Genomic DNA, 15307 nt, shown 5'->3' on the forward strand with positions numbered 1-15307 from the left:
TCATAACGACGCTTTACGAACAAGACCCATTCGATGAAAGTTCGTCGTCGTCATCATCGCCCGCCGTCGATAAACAATTCCTCGTGAATTTAGCCGGGATTTTAACCGGTTGTTCGGCCAGAGTTTTCGTGCGTAGTTTCGAGGAAATTCTGTCACGAATTGGCGAATTCACGAACGAGCTGCGCGAATGGAAACGAGGCGAAGGCGCTGCTGAACGCGAATTGGACCCGGTTCGTTGCGAAAACGTTTACTACTTGATGAAACTGGGCGAAGATTCTTTACGCGCCGTTTGTGAAAATCCCGATTTAAAGCGCGCTTTGAGCGACGAAAAATTTGCCGAATTTCAGAATTTAGCCGACGATTGTTTACTGCACGTATCGGACGAGTTTCCCATGTTTTGCTGTTGCATGTGGACGTTACAAGATTTAATGGAACGAATTAGAAAATAGCTCAAATTTTGTCTTGAAAAATTCCTCATTAAATGTCCGAATCCGAGCTAGAAATTGAAAACGACTTACTTTTTCTTAAGTTTTTCAGAAATTTTATTTTTCCCTCTATTCGAACTATGCGACATATGAAAATTAGAGACTAATTTTTACTTCTTTCGTTTTTTTAAATAAAGGAAATCTCTACAAAAACGTATCTACAAATAATAATAAATAGCACAGGTGATAGTTTTCATTTCTGTAACAAAAATCACTGCATAAGTCATGGAATGTAAAAAAAATACATAAATAAGAATTCTGTCAGTATTAATTCGTTTTTTTAAGTGCTGTACAGATTTTTGGTGGATAATTAAATAATGAACTCGTAATGAAATGCAAGAGAAAATAAACAATGAATGCAACAAAGACATACTCTGTTTTTTAATAAGACCTGCTGTTACCGTAATATTGATTATTTTTGAGTTATGGACGGACAATTGTTTTCACTGTATCGATGACATCTACACTGGTATTAATAAACAATATTAAAACATTTCTGATTAGTTTTACCATGTACTCTAAAACGAATAATTTAAGAGTCCATGGTTTTACATGCCACATACATTTAGGTATACATGAACTATTATATATAAGACTGCTTTACTCATCAAGGGTGAGGGTGCAAGAGGTGCATACCCTATCTCCCCCTAAAAATGTCGAGTTGCCCAGGGAAAATGAAAGATATTTAACTGATACCTAAAAATTTTCAATTTATAAGCTCATTCTCTGTACTTCCAAAAGTTAGTAAACGTTTTGCAATGAGCTTTCTTTCAGGGATGCCCTTTTCATTATATAATGTGCCCTATTTTGGGGGTGCACCCCTCCCTGAATCAGACGCTAGGTCCACCCCTGCTCATTAAGCTTTGAAAAAAGCAATCTCATCAGAACTTCATCCACTTCATTGGTATAGAGGTTCTAAGCAGTCGAATGTTATACAAGATTAAATTTGGGAAATGTGATGCATCATTGAGGCAGCATTTTTTCCTTATATTTCGTATTGTTTAATTCCATGGATTCTTTTTATCCCCAGCTTCCAATGAATCTAAAAATACATCAAAAATTCCGAAATCACATTCAAAATTCAGTTAAAAACAAGTTTTTTACTAGTGACACTCCAAAAATTCTACTCACCAGTAACCGAGACATTCGTCAGATTCGATTTCCTCAACTGGATTTCATCTTGAGACATTTGTCTCAGATCTTTACGCGATATTCTGACCGGGGTCAGAGCACCGGGTTCGGCCGACTGATCCACAGCGGTAGACGCTTCAAACATGTCACCCTGCGATCTCTCAGGCCGCGGAGTATCCCTGGAAATAGTTAAAATAGTTACAGGATGAATTACATTCCGATCTTACAAATCCCTGTTGAGTGCCACAGAAGAGGAAAGAAAACAATACCTGTTTGATTTCGGTGTTCTCACACTATCCGGCGTTATATCCACACCTTCAGTAGCACCGATATGAGCCATCAATTCTCTCATCTTCCTCTTCAAATCGCGACTAGTTTTTTTGTAATAATACAGATCTTTCTCCAGCTGATGAATCCTACGGATTAGATAACGGGTTATTCATTTATTATGTAAGCATCAGGGCAGGGCTAAGGGCAATTGCATACTAGAATGTATGTGCAAAAATGAGTCAGGGGAAGGGGTTCATGCTGTTGAAAAAATACAATTGCTTTCCCTGGAACAATTTGCTACTCTAAAAATCCCTAAAAAATTGTTCTAATTCTTTATTTTTCGCCTTATAGTGTTCCTGAAATTTGTATTCTGATTAAAGCCATATTATGGCTTCGATCAGACATGCAGAAAGCAGCAAAGATCGAACATTCATTCAAAGATTTTTTCACAATAAACGTCAAACACTAGTACCCGGTATCTTACACGGAAAATTTCCAGTACCGCGTAGTGTCTGACAATAAAGTTTAACGATGATTTGTGCTATCATTCTTACAGGATTTGGGTGATACGTATATACAACATATTTTGTCCACTAATTGTGCATAGAATTGATGGCTGTCTGCTACCTATCGTACACATTTCGTAAGATCTGACTCACAGGTCCTAGCTAGACCATGCGTACGTACTATATGGATGGCCCCTAATGCTAGGATTGCCAGTTCTATATTCTCAGGGTTCAGTTTCAGTGACTAGGTGTAAATACAGCCAATAACAAATTGACTGTTAATTGTGGAGTGCTATACCATATTCATAAGACTAAGAGGCTAATCCTTAACTCGCACAAGAGATAAATAAACTCACTTGGTTTCTTGTGAATAGTCAATTTTAGTCAAGTCTGATTGACTACCTCCGAGTTGTTTCATTAATGCTTGGATTTGTTGTTCGTATTCCTGCTGTTGCTGCGTCAGTTTACGATCCATCTCTAAAGTGTTGTGTTCCAGCGTGTTCTCCATCTCTTTCACCAGACGTTCCTGTTCATCGATTTTCATCTGAAATCACAAATAGTCCGATAGATAATTAGAATAACACAGATAAATGAAGACCGGTAAGGTTGAAAAAACTGATACCTTGTTTCTGCTAAATAATTTACCTGGCCGGCTGCCTATCTACCCTGTACATTACTTTTTTTGATATCATGATCAAGTATTATGGACTCGGCAGTTTATTGCAGTTAACAAAATGACGGATTAGGAGAAACAGGTATCATTCTTTTTTAGCCTAAACCCTCCGTTAGTGAACACTACTGTGAATACCTCCAAACAGTTTTTTCTTGGACCCAATAAAAATTCTCAAAGAAGTGAACCCTCTCGAGAGTGAATGTTTTGTAAACGTGGTCAGCACTGTCAAGAGGTTTTTTTTTGTTAATTCAAAATGAATTCAGACATACCTCTAACTCACTACACTGTAGTTCATGTTGGTGTTCCGATTCTCTCAAATCGACCACTTTCTCAAAGTATTTAGACAGTAACGCTTTAGCATCCGACAGATTCAACATCTGCAGACGGCCGAATAAATTATCTTCACTCTGAAATATAACATTGAAGCCGATGAAAGCAGAATTATCATTTCTCATCCCAATCAGGGTATCTATGTTGGTAGCTTATGTACAAAATATGTCCTTTCCCACATACAAGTTGAACCAGATCAAAATTTAGTCAAACCCACAAAATCCAGATTCAGTTCATTCTGGATATTGATCTAATCTTAAAATCATTTAAGTCCATGAACTGTTCACATATATGTAGGTAAGATTATTTTTCTAACTTATCCCAAGAAATATTAGTAAGTATAAAGTACCTACGGACTATGCAAAATGTATGCTTTCCCTAGGCCGACTACTTTATATGAGTTGAACCAGATGTAAATAATTAACTATCAAAAGTCATTCAGACATTTTACCAACTCTTTTCTCAAACTCTTTTCCCTTCGCTCCCCTCACCTTCTCTATATCTCTCTCTTCGCGAGACTTACTTGGGAAAGTATCTGCGATCTACGAATGTCGTCTCGTTGATTTTGAATCGTATCATTTTTATATTCGATGGCTGCGTCCAACGCTTCGATCGCCTCATCCAGTTCTATCAGTCTGCGTTCCTCTTGTGGAGACAGCAGAGTTCCGTCGTGTAGTTTACTCTCTAAAACGTTACGTTGTCTGAGTAGACGCTCTTTACCGGTCGATAAACTCTTCATCTCTTCCATCAACACAACCTGCTGATCTTCGGTCATCGACGCCACTTCTTGTGACTTTTCTTCTAGTTTCTTCTCGACCTGTTCGAGTTTGTTCGAAACAACCGAAATATCTTTGCTTAGAACTTGACTCGAACGAAGTTTCTTCATTTCCAGTTGACTTTTCTCTTCGAGCATCATTTCCTTTTTGGATACGATATCCTCGCGTCGATGTAGGTCCTAGAATTGATCGGAAAATATTTCAAAACAAGACAAGAGGAAAATTCAAGACTTAATGAACAAAACCCATAGTTGATACACATGTAATAACAATTTATTCCAACAGTTTTGAAGTAGAGAAAAGAAAATGTCGGAATCGAAACTGTCAGAATTAATTTTCAAATCATCAACTGTGGGTTTTGTTCATTAACTCGAAAATACTGAGATCAATATCTGTCTAAAAGTCAAAATTCTGGACGTTTTTCAGTGCTAGCATATTCACCTCTTGTAACTGAATGACTTGTTGTCTTTGTAATAACACTTTCTCCACCTCGCTGTCCAGCCATCTTTTTTGCTCATCCAATCTTTCTTGCTCTTCGCTGAAATTCATTACAAGACAATTCGAATCTTGTTACGGAGAACCTATTGCGGCTATCTTATTCACTGCACCCTCAGACTACTGACACACAGATTCAGAGTGGTTTTACTGATCAGTGTAAAATAATCCCCCATTTAACAATCATATAAAACATTTAATGTCTCAATTCATCTACTTATTGAATAAATGTATACATGATATTGCTGGTATTACAGGTAATAAAGTATATTACCTGGTATTACTGGTAGTTGAGCCGTGTCTCAGTTTTCGCTGTACAGCCGCGACCTCTTCGGTTTTTCGTTTCAATATTTTCTGTTGTTGTTGATTTCGTATTTCGAGTTCTTTGGTTTTTTGCTGTTCTTTCTGCATTTCACGCTGTGGACAGAAATATCAATCATTCCTTATAGCAAACAGTACAGAGCTGTTCACAATAGATATCGGTGACCCTGAATCGTTGAGACAACCGACCTCTAATTTAGATTTTCGTTCTGTTTCCTCTTTCAATTTGCGTTGTAAATTGTCTTGTTGTTGCCTCATCTTTTCCACAGCATTTTCTAAACCTTGGATTCTGTAATCGTAAAAGAAACAGGACATTCAAAATACACGACGGCTCGGTCATACCGTAACTACCACTGCTATATTCGACTTAATCGTACTTACTTTTTCTCATTTTGTTCCGGAATTCTCGTTATTCTCTCCGTTTCTCGTTTCTTTTTCTGAACGACTTGAATTCTAGTTTTCGCAGCCTCGATTTTCTTCTGAAACTCACTGAAAAATATATGAAATTCAAGATTCCGAACCTACATCGACATTTGAAGCTAAGATTAATATAAAGTATATACTATACTCTACTAGTTCATATTTAGATGATTTCATTTCTGGCTATAGCTACATGCAGTTTTATCTACCTTTGTAATTTACGTTTTTCGCTGGTTTCCTGTTTTTCCAGTTCAGCCATGGCTTTCTGCATTTCCAAATGTTCATTCTTCGCCGTTAAATGCTCCTAATAAAACATTCGTAGAGTAGCCGTGTTAACCAGGTTTAAAATAAGTAACGAGACGAGTAGTACTATATAGGTTAAATACTTATTTGACGCACGAGCTTTCGCTTCTAATGAATAGAAGCTTCATCAGGTGAATGAGTATAGTCAATGGAAAAACAACAGTATTTGAAAATTTGAAATTTGAAGTATTTGAAACAATGGAAAACAACTGTTGTTTTTCCATTGACTATACTCATTCACCTGATGAAGCTTCGATTCATTAGAAGCGAAAGCTCGTGCGTCAAAGAAATAGTTTACCTATACAGTACTACTCGTCTCGTTACCTAATAAAACAGCACAGTATAGTCAGTATATTATAAATTGAAACGGTCCAACAGACCACTCATTTCTGAAATACCTTCTCAAGTTTTTTAATCCGCTCCGCGTATTGCTTATTGACCGTTTCAGACTCTTTGCTCGTTTTCACCAATTCCCTGATCAACTGTTCTTTCAATCTGGAGAATATCAAACAACACAATGAAATCAAAAACTAGGATAGTGCTAGAATAAAGATAGAAAAATAAATACGCTTGATATCATGGTTGTAGATAGTTGTTTCCAGTGTTGATAAATATCATGGAGAGGAACCCACAATATCAATTTAAACAACTGAGTTACTTTTGTTTTTTTCTTACGTTTTCAGGTGGAATCCTTTCAGCCACTTGCAGAGTTTATTTGAAAAACTCTGAAGGCAGGTGGAATGATTCCACCTGAAACATAACATTAAAACATTAACAGTTGTTTAAATTGATATTGTGGGTTTCTATATAATGATATTATTTTGTACCTAATATTGATCGCTAAATCTCTCATTTTCTGATTAGCGTTCTGTAATTTCAGCTGAGATTCTTTGATTTTGCGTCGTTGTAAATCGGTACTGATATCGTTCCTCATAGCCGAGTCTGTTCGACTGGCCCAGACTTCCTCAGAATCTACGGTATCTACTCCAGCACCGGTAGCAGCATCTGCAAAAAACAAAATACATCTCGACTAATATGAACAATTCAAACAAGTCAAAATAAAAAGTACACAGTTCTGTATTGTAAATGGATTGTGAGAAAAACCTAGTTCACAAACAGTGGAACTTGGTTCAGGTCCACAGTTCTAGATTTTTTAGCCAGTTTGAATTCAGGGTGACAATTTTCCACCAATTTACTAATTCGCTGAGTTTTCCTTACACTTTATTCTTTTTTTAATGAATTAGATATTGATAAAGAAATGCGTTGGTCGATCACATGTTAAACTCCCCAAGTTTTCCAGCTTTTTGGCAAAATTTGTCAAATTCCCTGAGTTTTCGAGGTTTTTTTCCAGGTCAGTGGCCACCCCGCAGAAAATGTTTGAGCAGAACAAGCATTACTTGTACTCACACTGGTACTCACACTTACACACACTATCTATCCATAATCATAGAACTGGACGAAGATGTATGCGAAATTCAGCTGAAAATTTGAGTATTTTCTAATTTTCTTAAGCATACAATGCGATGAATTCCTATATCTACGGTACCTTGTTGTTTTTGACTTTTAGCCGAGTGGCTCAGCGGAGGTTTCTTATCTTTAGCACTTTTTGAAATTTTGTACGTTCCACGACGTTGAAATGGTTGACCGCTGAAAACGATACACACGCGTGAAAAATAGAGAACTTAAGATTTCTATTGAAAAATGAATCCGGGAATGAAAGAACTCACTCTTTATCGGGTTCATCTTCGGCGAATGTTTTCTGTCGCACGTAGTCGTCGTCGTCCAACTGATTGACTAATAGCTGACTACGAGCTCGAAAACTCTGTAAAACACGATCCAACGAAATCAAAGCCGGACTCGTGTGGATCTTACGCACTTCATTCTGAAAGAGAGACGCAGAGAGAATATAGCACATAATGCTTACAAATCCTGAAGCTTTACCGATGTCACCAGCATCAACTCATCGCTCGATAACCTGGCTTCACTTAGACAGGTATCAATCTGCAACTCTAGGATCAATTTCACGAAAAGGTTTAACTCTTAAATCAATTTAATTCCTTCATTTGATTATATTTTTCGTCTTAAATCGATTTAGGAATTAATCCCATTTGAGATACTGCTGAGCCCAGAACCACACTACTGTATTGTAAATGGATTTTTCCTATGAGACGAGAAGATACACAATGTCCGTGTATGAAGATAACAAGAGAAATCCCACAATAACAAAGCCAAAATTGAAAAGTTCTATATCAGAATGATTATATTCAGGGGCGACGTTTCGGCTAACAACTATTAGCCATCATCAGACGAACTGATTTTCGGCGTTTTCCTGATCCACCTACAATAATATCCATCAATATAATAACCCTAATTGTTATAATTGTTCCATTTTCTGAATTTTCTAGCTTACTCACAAACTCTCCTTGAATTTACTGAATCTATCGATTCTTATTTCGTTTCACCTTGTACCTTCATTTTCCTTGCCTTTTTTACTGGGTGCTTGCGATAGCGGCCTTAAGGCTTTGTTCGGCCCAAACGGAAAGCTACTTTTCTTTCTCTTTTTATAAATGTTGTTGAAAAATTGTAAATTCTATTGTTTGTTTTTAGTCTCCTTTAATAACTATTCACTATTTCAATCATGCATTCACTATTTCAATCAAATATTATTAGAAATAGATTCTTGATAAAGTAACAACAAATGGTTGAAAGGGATGCAAAATCCAGCGTGCAGAATGATACCTGCATTAATATAAATGTATTACCAGTACCTGGTAAAGAAGTAATTTTCAAGGTTTTTGGTAGATTTAACTTACGCTGTTTTGTCGGTTGATTTTACTCGCCGGAACTGATTTCGCTCGTTGCTGTTGTTGAGCGTACGACGACTGATCTAATTCTATATCGGTACTGCTTCCTAGACTGACGTGTCGCTCCTGGAAATAGCAGAAATAGTTTTGAAGACAATTCTCCACATATTTTATCCACAGCAAAACCTGTCTCAGGCGTAGCTAGATACATGAATATACCTTGCTAGATACATGAATATACCTTAATGGTTTTATCCATTTCATCAATTCGTAATTGCTGTTCCACTAATAACTGCGATTGCTTATGAAGTTTTTCTTGCGTATCGGAAAGTTGAAACCGGTAATCCGATCTTTCATTTTCCTGCAACAGGTGATCATAGAAATCATGCCACAGAGAATCTATTGAAAAAAAAAAGAAAAAAAAATTTTTTTTCCTCGTGACTTACGAGCATTTGAAGATTGTTTTTGAGGTCGTTTATTTCTTTCGTCCGTTCGGCGAATATCTTCTCGTCGCTTTTCAAATCTTCTTGACACTGTAATTTAAAAGATCAAAAGTTTAAGTCTCGCCGAATTTTCCCTGATTTTTCCGCGCGATTAAACAAAATTCCCAGAGTGAATAGGAGAAATTTCTAGGTTTAAAACGTTACGATTCATTCAGTTTTCATTGAGATATGGACAGATAAACAAACACATGGCATTATCTCCTTGGGATAAATGCATTTTTTTAACATATGTTTTTACATGTCTTTTACTCCCGTTTTTCAAACGTTATTCCCTTTTTCTGTGAGTTTTCCAGGTTTTTGGTAAAATTGGTCGAATTCCCTGATTTTTTTCTAGATTTTTCCCGGTGTTTCCCAGGTTTTGCAAGTCTGTGGCCACCCTGTAAAATGATAGTTGATTTGCTGTACATTATGCGTGATCGAACGATACCTTTTTCAGTTCATTATTGAGGTGAATAATGGTCTGATTTTCCCATTCATCTTTGTTGAGAGTATGCGGTACTTTACTCTTCAGTTCATCCATCAGATCCATCCAGTCTCTCAATCGTCCCGTTTGACTCTTCGATAACAATTCTCGGTTGAGTATATCGGTTAACTGTTTATAAGCCTCTTCAGCTACAACTCGATAATGTTCACATTCTGTTTGTAACCTACAATTAAATATTCATCGATTAACCCAGCCACTTCGTCATCATTCTTTCAATTCCTGATTGTTCAGCACTTCGCCAGGGATATTTCTAATTAGAAATTACACATTTTATCAGTACACTTTCAAAAACTGATCGTCCACACTACATTTGTGATCAGGAACTTCATGAGACATTTTCAATTGAAAATGGATGATAGACACCAGACATTTTATCAGCACAGTTCATACTAGGAGTAATCATTTGAATGATTACTCCAAGGTTCATAAGTGATCATCCATACTCCATACTAATGTCAAATGTCTGGAGGGATGGTTCTATACTGGAGACTGATCATCAACTTTCTTTTTATTTGAACAGACATTAACTTGTAAACTGTATCAAGATATGAACATAGATAAAACAACAAACCTAACAACTTGTTGTTCTAATGATTTTATTTGAGACGCATCTTGCTGTCGATCCACATCAGAACCAGCTGTGTAAAGTGACGTTCTTTGTTTAGCTAATTCTTCTCTTAAAGCCTAGAATGAAAACATTTTCTTCAAATAAATAGTGCAGGCCTATATAAATCCCATTATGGACAAAATAAGAGGCTGAATGCAAATGGACAACTAAAATACCGTACCTTAATTTCACTTTGCATTTCTTCCAGTCTCAAAGTCTGAGGATCACGATTCACAATCGGTTTATTACGGATGTTTCTAGCCTGAAAAATGACGGATGATATTCTGAATTAATACGACACACACACGCACACGCACACGCACACGCACATAGAAGGGGAAGAGAATATCGAGATAATCGAGATACTTACTCGATTAGCGTATTTCAACGAATTCAACGATTCATCAAAACTCGTAGACGCAGGAGAAATACAGCATACCATTAACGTTTTAGCATTACCACCCAGCGAATCCTACAAATATATCGAAAAATTCAATGTTTTGAAACTCTGAATATTTCTAAGGTTTCAGATCATCTATACGTTGATGTATTCAATCCACGGCTAACACTCATCGCCTCAAAGGCTAAAAATATTTCTAACTTTTTATGAGCTTTTTGTTACAAAATGATACATTTTATTATCATTTCATATCTTTAGATAACATAGATAAGATGAATTCTTTATCTACGTGACATGTGTCTTAACAATATTGATTTGTAATTATTTTGAATTTCCACACCAGCCTCGTTTGGCCTAGAAGTTTACAGTTTAATACCTTCAGAATCCTGGTTATTTTAGCATCTCTGTATGGAATGTGAGTCACTTTCTTCTTAGGGTCGCCTAAAGCACTGATAACGTTACCCAAAGACAATAAACCGCTGTTTATATGAATCGATTCTGGAATATTCAAAAGAAAGCGTTAAAAATACTGCCATGGAATAAAATTGGGACTGGCGAAAATTTATGGCTTACCTTTGAATCTATCACCGACGTTACCAGTTCGGTGAGCTCTTTCTGAACCGGCCAAATCGACGAAATGGAACTTGCTGCACTTGTAGAATCCAGACACTGAAATATAATTGCATGTTTCAGAGGAATCCCTGGTTTAGACAGGATGGGCACTTTCCGCTAATTAAACCGAAAATTCCCTGAGTAAATTTGAGGAATTTCTGGGTTTTAAATGTCATAATTCATTCATTTTTCATTGAATCATGTACTGATAAAGAAACATGTGGCCAATAGTATCATCAAAATTCCCTGATTTTTTTTTGATTCCTTGAGTTTTCAGGTCGGCGCCCACCCTGTTAGAGATGAGATGAAATTGATACCACAACTTACAATCGATATCGTTGAGTTCTTCATCATCGGTTTCACTCGGTTTTCTGCCTGTGTTTTGTTCATCGGTCCATCTTTGTTCTTAAGACAAAATACGCATAGCAAACGATCAATAATCACCAATAACTGGTGCAGCGCTAAAGATGTCATGGATAATCAATCCAAACTCGAATGTAGTACGGTAAACCTTGTCTAGCCTAAAGTCGGACATGGCCTACTCCGACTTGTCACTAACTTGGACAAAATCGAAATTACTTTCAGATTAAAAGCTGAATTTTTTTGATTATAAAACTTGGACCTCACTTCGCTGACAAACTTCGCCGCACAAAGTTCTCCGGTTAAGGCTAGAGGTTTACTGTATAACAACGATGTGAAATTTCGAAGAATATTCAATGTTGTTGGAATTTTCTTTTGTAATAGAGAACAAGAATTGATTTCCGGTAGTGGTTTAGATAGACGATTACCGATAAGCATAGTGAATATAGAATGAGACCGACTGGAGTGCTCATTCATCTGAGTCGAACCGGTATGACGCAATGATGACCCGGTTACCAGACACGACATCACTTCTTCGCTGGTCTGACATTCAACTTCTTTTATACCAGCAATTACTGAAACAATACCGGTACATCATGAATCATGTATAAATAAAGAAACGTGTGGTCAATACAGGCTGGACACTTTCCACTGATTTACAGATTTACCTGATTTTTCCATGTGATTAGACAAAATTTCTGGACTGAGTGAGATATATTTCTAGGTCTAAAATGTTATAATTCATTCATTTTTCATTGAATAATGTATTCAAAAACACATGGTCAATAACATTATCTGGATTCCCTGAGTTTTCTAAGTTTTTTTGGTAAAATTTGGCAAATTCTCCTGATTTTTTTCTAGACTTTTCTGGTTCCCTGAGTTTTTCAGGTCAGTGGTCACCCTGTTTCTGAATTCCAAATTTTCCAGTTCAGTGGTCACCCCGATAAGGAACCATAAAACTTTCATTTCAACACTGTACTCACTTGTATTACCCTTGTCATCTTCTCTGATATGAATATCTTTCGGCGATTCTTCCGATTCTAACAAATCCTGCAATTCTTCTTTATAAATCTCGAGATACGACACTTTTACGGTGAACTCAATTTCAGAACTTTTCTCCTGAAAACGAAGAAGACAAGTCACTCACTAGAAAACCTGAGAAAAAATGTAAAAATTTTCACTACAAGATTGTCTACTAAATATATTTATATAGAGTTTTGGGTATTTTGTTTAAAAACTAAAGGAGCCAAGGAGTTGTAGGGACCCAATATTATATCCCTTAAACAACCACCCTCTATGTCTATGTTTCTCGAGCTTAACCCTTTCAGTGCGGTGTTTGAATCAGTGATAGATTTTGCTAGTACACCGCAATGCGGTGTATTGATGTAATTAGTAATTATCTCTCTTGAAAGATGGCAGCACCTCTCAAACATAGTGAAATACTAGTAACTAACAATACACTGCGCTGCGGTGTAGACGCACTATAGTGGTATTCCCGTTATTCAACAGACTAGGGTGGAATTTTTAAAGATTTTCAAATTATCTCCAGCACTATAGGGTATTAATTAGTCAGCACTGAAAGGGTTAACCAACAACCACATACTGTCTCTGGATAGACACTGTCTCTCCAGATAGACACTGTCTCCTGATAGACACTGCCTCCTGATAGACACTGTCTCCAGATAGACACTGTCTCCTGCTAGACACTGTCTCCAGATAGACACTATCTCCTGATAGACACTGCCTCCTGATAGACACTTCCTCCTGATAGACACTGCCTCCTGATAAACACTGTCTCCAGATAGACACTGTCTCCAGATAGACACTGTCTCCTGAAAGACACTGCCTCCTGATAGACACTGTCTCCAGATAGACACTGTCTCCTGATAGACACTGCCTTCTGATAGACACTGTCTCCTGATAGACACTGTCTCCAGATAGACACTGTCTCCAGATAGACACTGTCTCCTGATAGACACTGCCTCCTGATAGACACTGTCTCCAGATAGACACTGTCTCCTGATAGACACTGCCTTCTGATAGACACTGTCTCCAGATAGACACTGTCTCCAGATAGACACTGTCTCCTGATAGACACTGCCTCCTGATAGACACTGTCTCCTGATAGACACTGCCTTCTGATAGACACTGTCTCCTGATAGACACTGTCTCCAGATAGACACTGTCTCCAGATAGACACTGTCTCCTGATAGACACTGCCTCCTGATAGACACTGTCTCCAGATAGACACTGTCTCCTGATAGACACTGCCTCTCCGCATAGACACTGTCTCCGGATAGACATTGTCTCCGGATAGACACTGCCTCCTGATAGACACCGCCTCCTGATAGACACTGCCTCCTGATAGACACCGCCTCCTGATAGACACTGCCTCCTGATAGACACTGCCTCCTGATAGACATACCTGCATCTGAACGAACATTTCGCGTATAGCTCTTGGGATGATACCGTATTCTTCTTCCATCAGTGAACTGATGTGTCCACCACCGATAGTGTAAGTCTTTCCAGAACCCTGTAAATAAATAAACAAGTAGTCTCAGGCATGACAATCAGTTCCGCAGTTCTGAGAACTGGGTCAACTAACAGTTCACTTTCAATGTCTCTGAATTCAATGCAAAACTCAACATTACGAATAATCATCAATTTGTTAAAAACATTAAAGATGATGGATTTCGACAATTCTGAGAAATAGAGCTTATTCTTGAATTAAGATATGCTCACTTACAATGTTTTTATTGTAAAATCGCAATTGACATTTGATTTTTTATTATCTATTTTTAGATTTTCAAAAATGGTTACTGACCGTCTGTCCATAAGCGAAAACCGTTGCGTTATAACCTTCAAAACAACTACTGATTAAATTATTCATCAGTCTATCGTACATCTCCTCCTAAAATACAATCACACAAAAATTAACAACAGGTAAAATATTTCGATAGTACCTAGGCAATTAAAGAGGGCGCTGAGTCTATCGAACACAAACCTGCGAACATTTTGAATTGAGGACGTAGTCGAACGTAAAAGCTCTGTCTTTCCCGAGTATGAGCTGATTGTGAGCGGGTACAATACGAACGCAAGGCTGATCCCCGGCGAGTTTCTCTCTCTGCAGCAACGGGCGAACCTGAACATATAAACATCAAAATTCAGAATTCTGTCATAAGACACAGTAATAATAATGTTTACAATGAGGACAATTGTTCAATTTAAAAATAATTAGCTTCAAATTTATCATGAAACTGGATCCAGCCATATAAATAAGTAGGAAGTTATAACTTCAAACCAGGGTTTGACTTTATTGGTATCGTAAAACTCTGCCTCTGCAAGCCACTTTTTAAAATCTTACCCGGACTGCAACTTTAACGTTATCTTCTGCCATTGTCTACAATAATTCCATAAGATTGATTATAGATTCTCTAGAAAAATATTGGGAAAATTCATTCATCATTTCTAATCCGAAATATGGTAATTAAATAATATTGATTGATTTGAATTGACAAAGCCTTAGGCATTTTTCACACTCAAAAGCTTTTAAAATAGATTTTTGAAAAATACAAATTGTATATTTTGCAAATAGAGGTGTACACTTTTAGTTGAATTATACCAATCTCCAAAAATAACGATAAACAATTGAGTAGTGATTCCAAAAACGACAAAAACTCACGTTTGAAGATATTTTTGACAGAAACCAACGACGCTTTATTTACTGAGTCGGACACATGGATCGGAATTTACCTATCCTTTTACTTATCAGACGGATTTATCAGAAACGGTTTCTATTTGTTTGGAAAACGATTTATTCATATTGA

The 15307-nt window shown here is 37.0% G+C and overlaps 1 protein-coding gene across 1 annotated transcript; it reads right to left on the minus strand.

Moving 5' to 3' along the window:
- Positions 1 to 703: 703 nt before the first annotated feature.
- On the minus strand, positions 704 to 15175 carry LOC141912488 (kinesin-like protein KIF27). The gene is made up of 32 exons (XM_074803716.1): positions 15163 to 15175; positions 14845 to 14880; positions 14485 to 14622; positions 14305 to 14391; positions 13906 to 14013; positions 12464 to 12599; positions 11909 to 12055; positions 11448 to 11525; positions 11082 to 11177; positions 10885 to 11006; positions 10479 to 10580; positions 10290 to 10370; positions 10073 to 10185; positions 9445 to 9664; positions 8961 to 9047; positions 8756 to 8875; positions 8524 to 8640; positions 7438 to 7592; positions 7257 to 7357; positions 6538 to 6715; positions 6109 to 6205; positions 5617 to 5711; positions 5369 to 5476; positions 5177 to 5276; positions 4941 to 5083; positions 4613 to 4709; positions 3919 to 4350; positions 3335 to 3472; positions 2749 to 2936; positions 1886 to 2032; positions 1617 to 1795; positions 704 to 1527 (listed from the first exon to the last, which is right to left on the minus strand). Exons 2-32 carry the CDS (start codon positions 14875 to 14877, stop codon positions 1487 to 1489), a joined length of 3984 nt encoding a protein of 1327 aa, XP_074659817.1. The 5' UTR covers positions 14878 to 14880; positions 15163 to 15175; the 3' UTR covers positions 704 to 1486.
- Between the last annotated feature and the right edge of the window lie 132 nt (positions 15176 to 15307).

Source organism: Tubulanus polymorphus, chromosome 11 (assembly GCF_964204645.1).
Source record: "Tubulanus polymorphus chromosome 11, tnTubPoly1.2, whole genome shotgun sequence".
NCBI classification, from domain to species: domain Eukaryota; kingdom Metazoa; phylum Nemertea; class Palaeonemertea; order Tubulaniformes; family Tubulanidae; genus Tubulanus; species Tubulanus polymorphus.

Excerpts from the sequence above, each read along its gene's own strand:
- LOC141912488 (XM_074803716.1), bottom strand. The coding sequence starts at position 14,877 with ATGGCAGAAGATAACGTTAAAGTTGCAGTCCGG. Across the intron at positions 7,593-8,523 it reads AAATCAACCGACAAAACAGC|AATGAAGTGCGTAAGATCCA; the intron begins GTAAGTTAAATC and ends TCTCTCTTTCAG. Across the intron at positions 7,358-7,437 it reads GAAGATGAACCCGATAAAGA|CGGTCAACCATTTCAACGTC; the intron begins GTGAGTTCTTTC and ends TATCGTTTTCAG.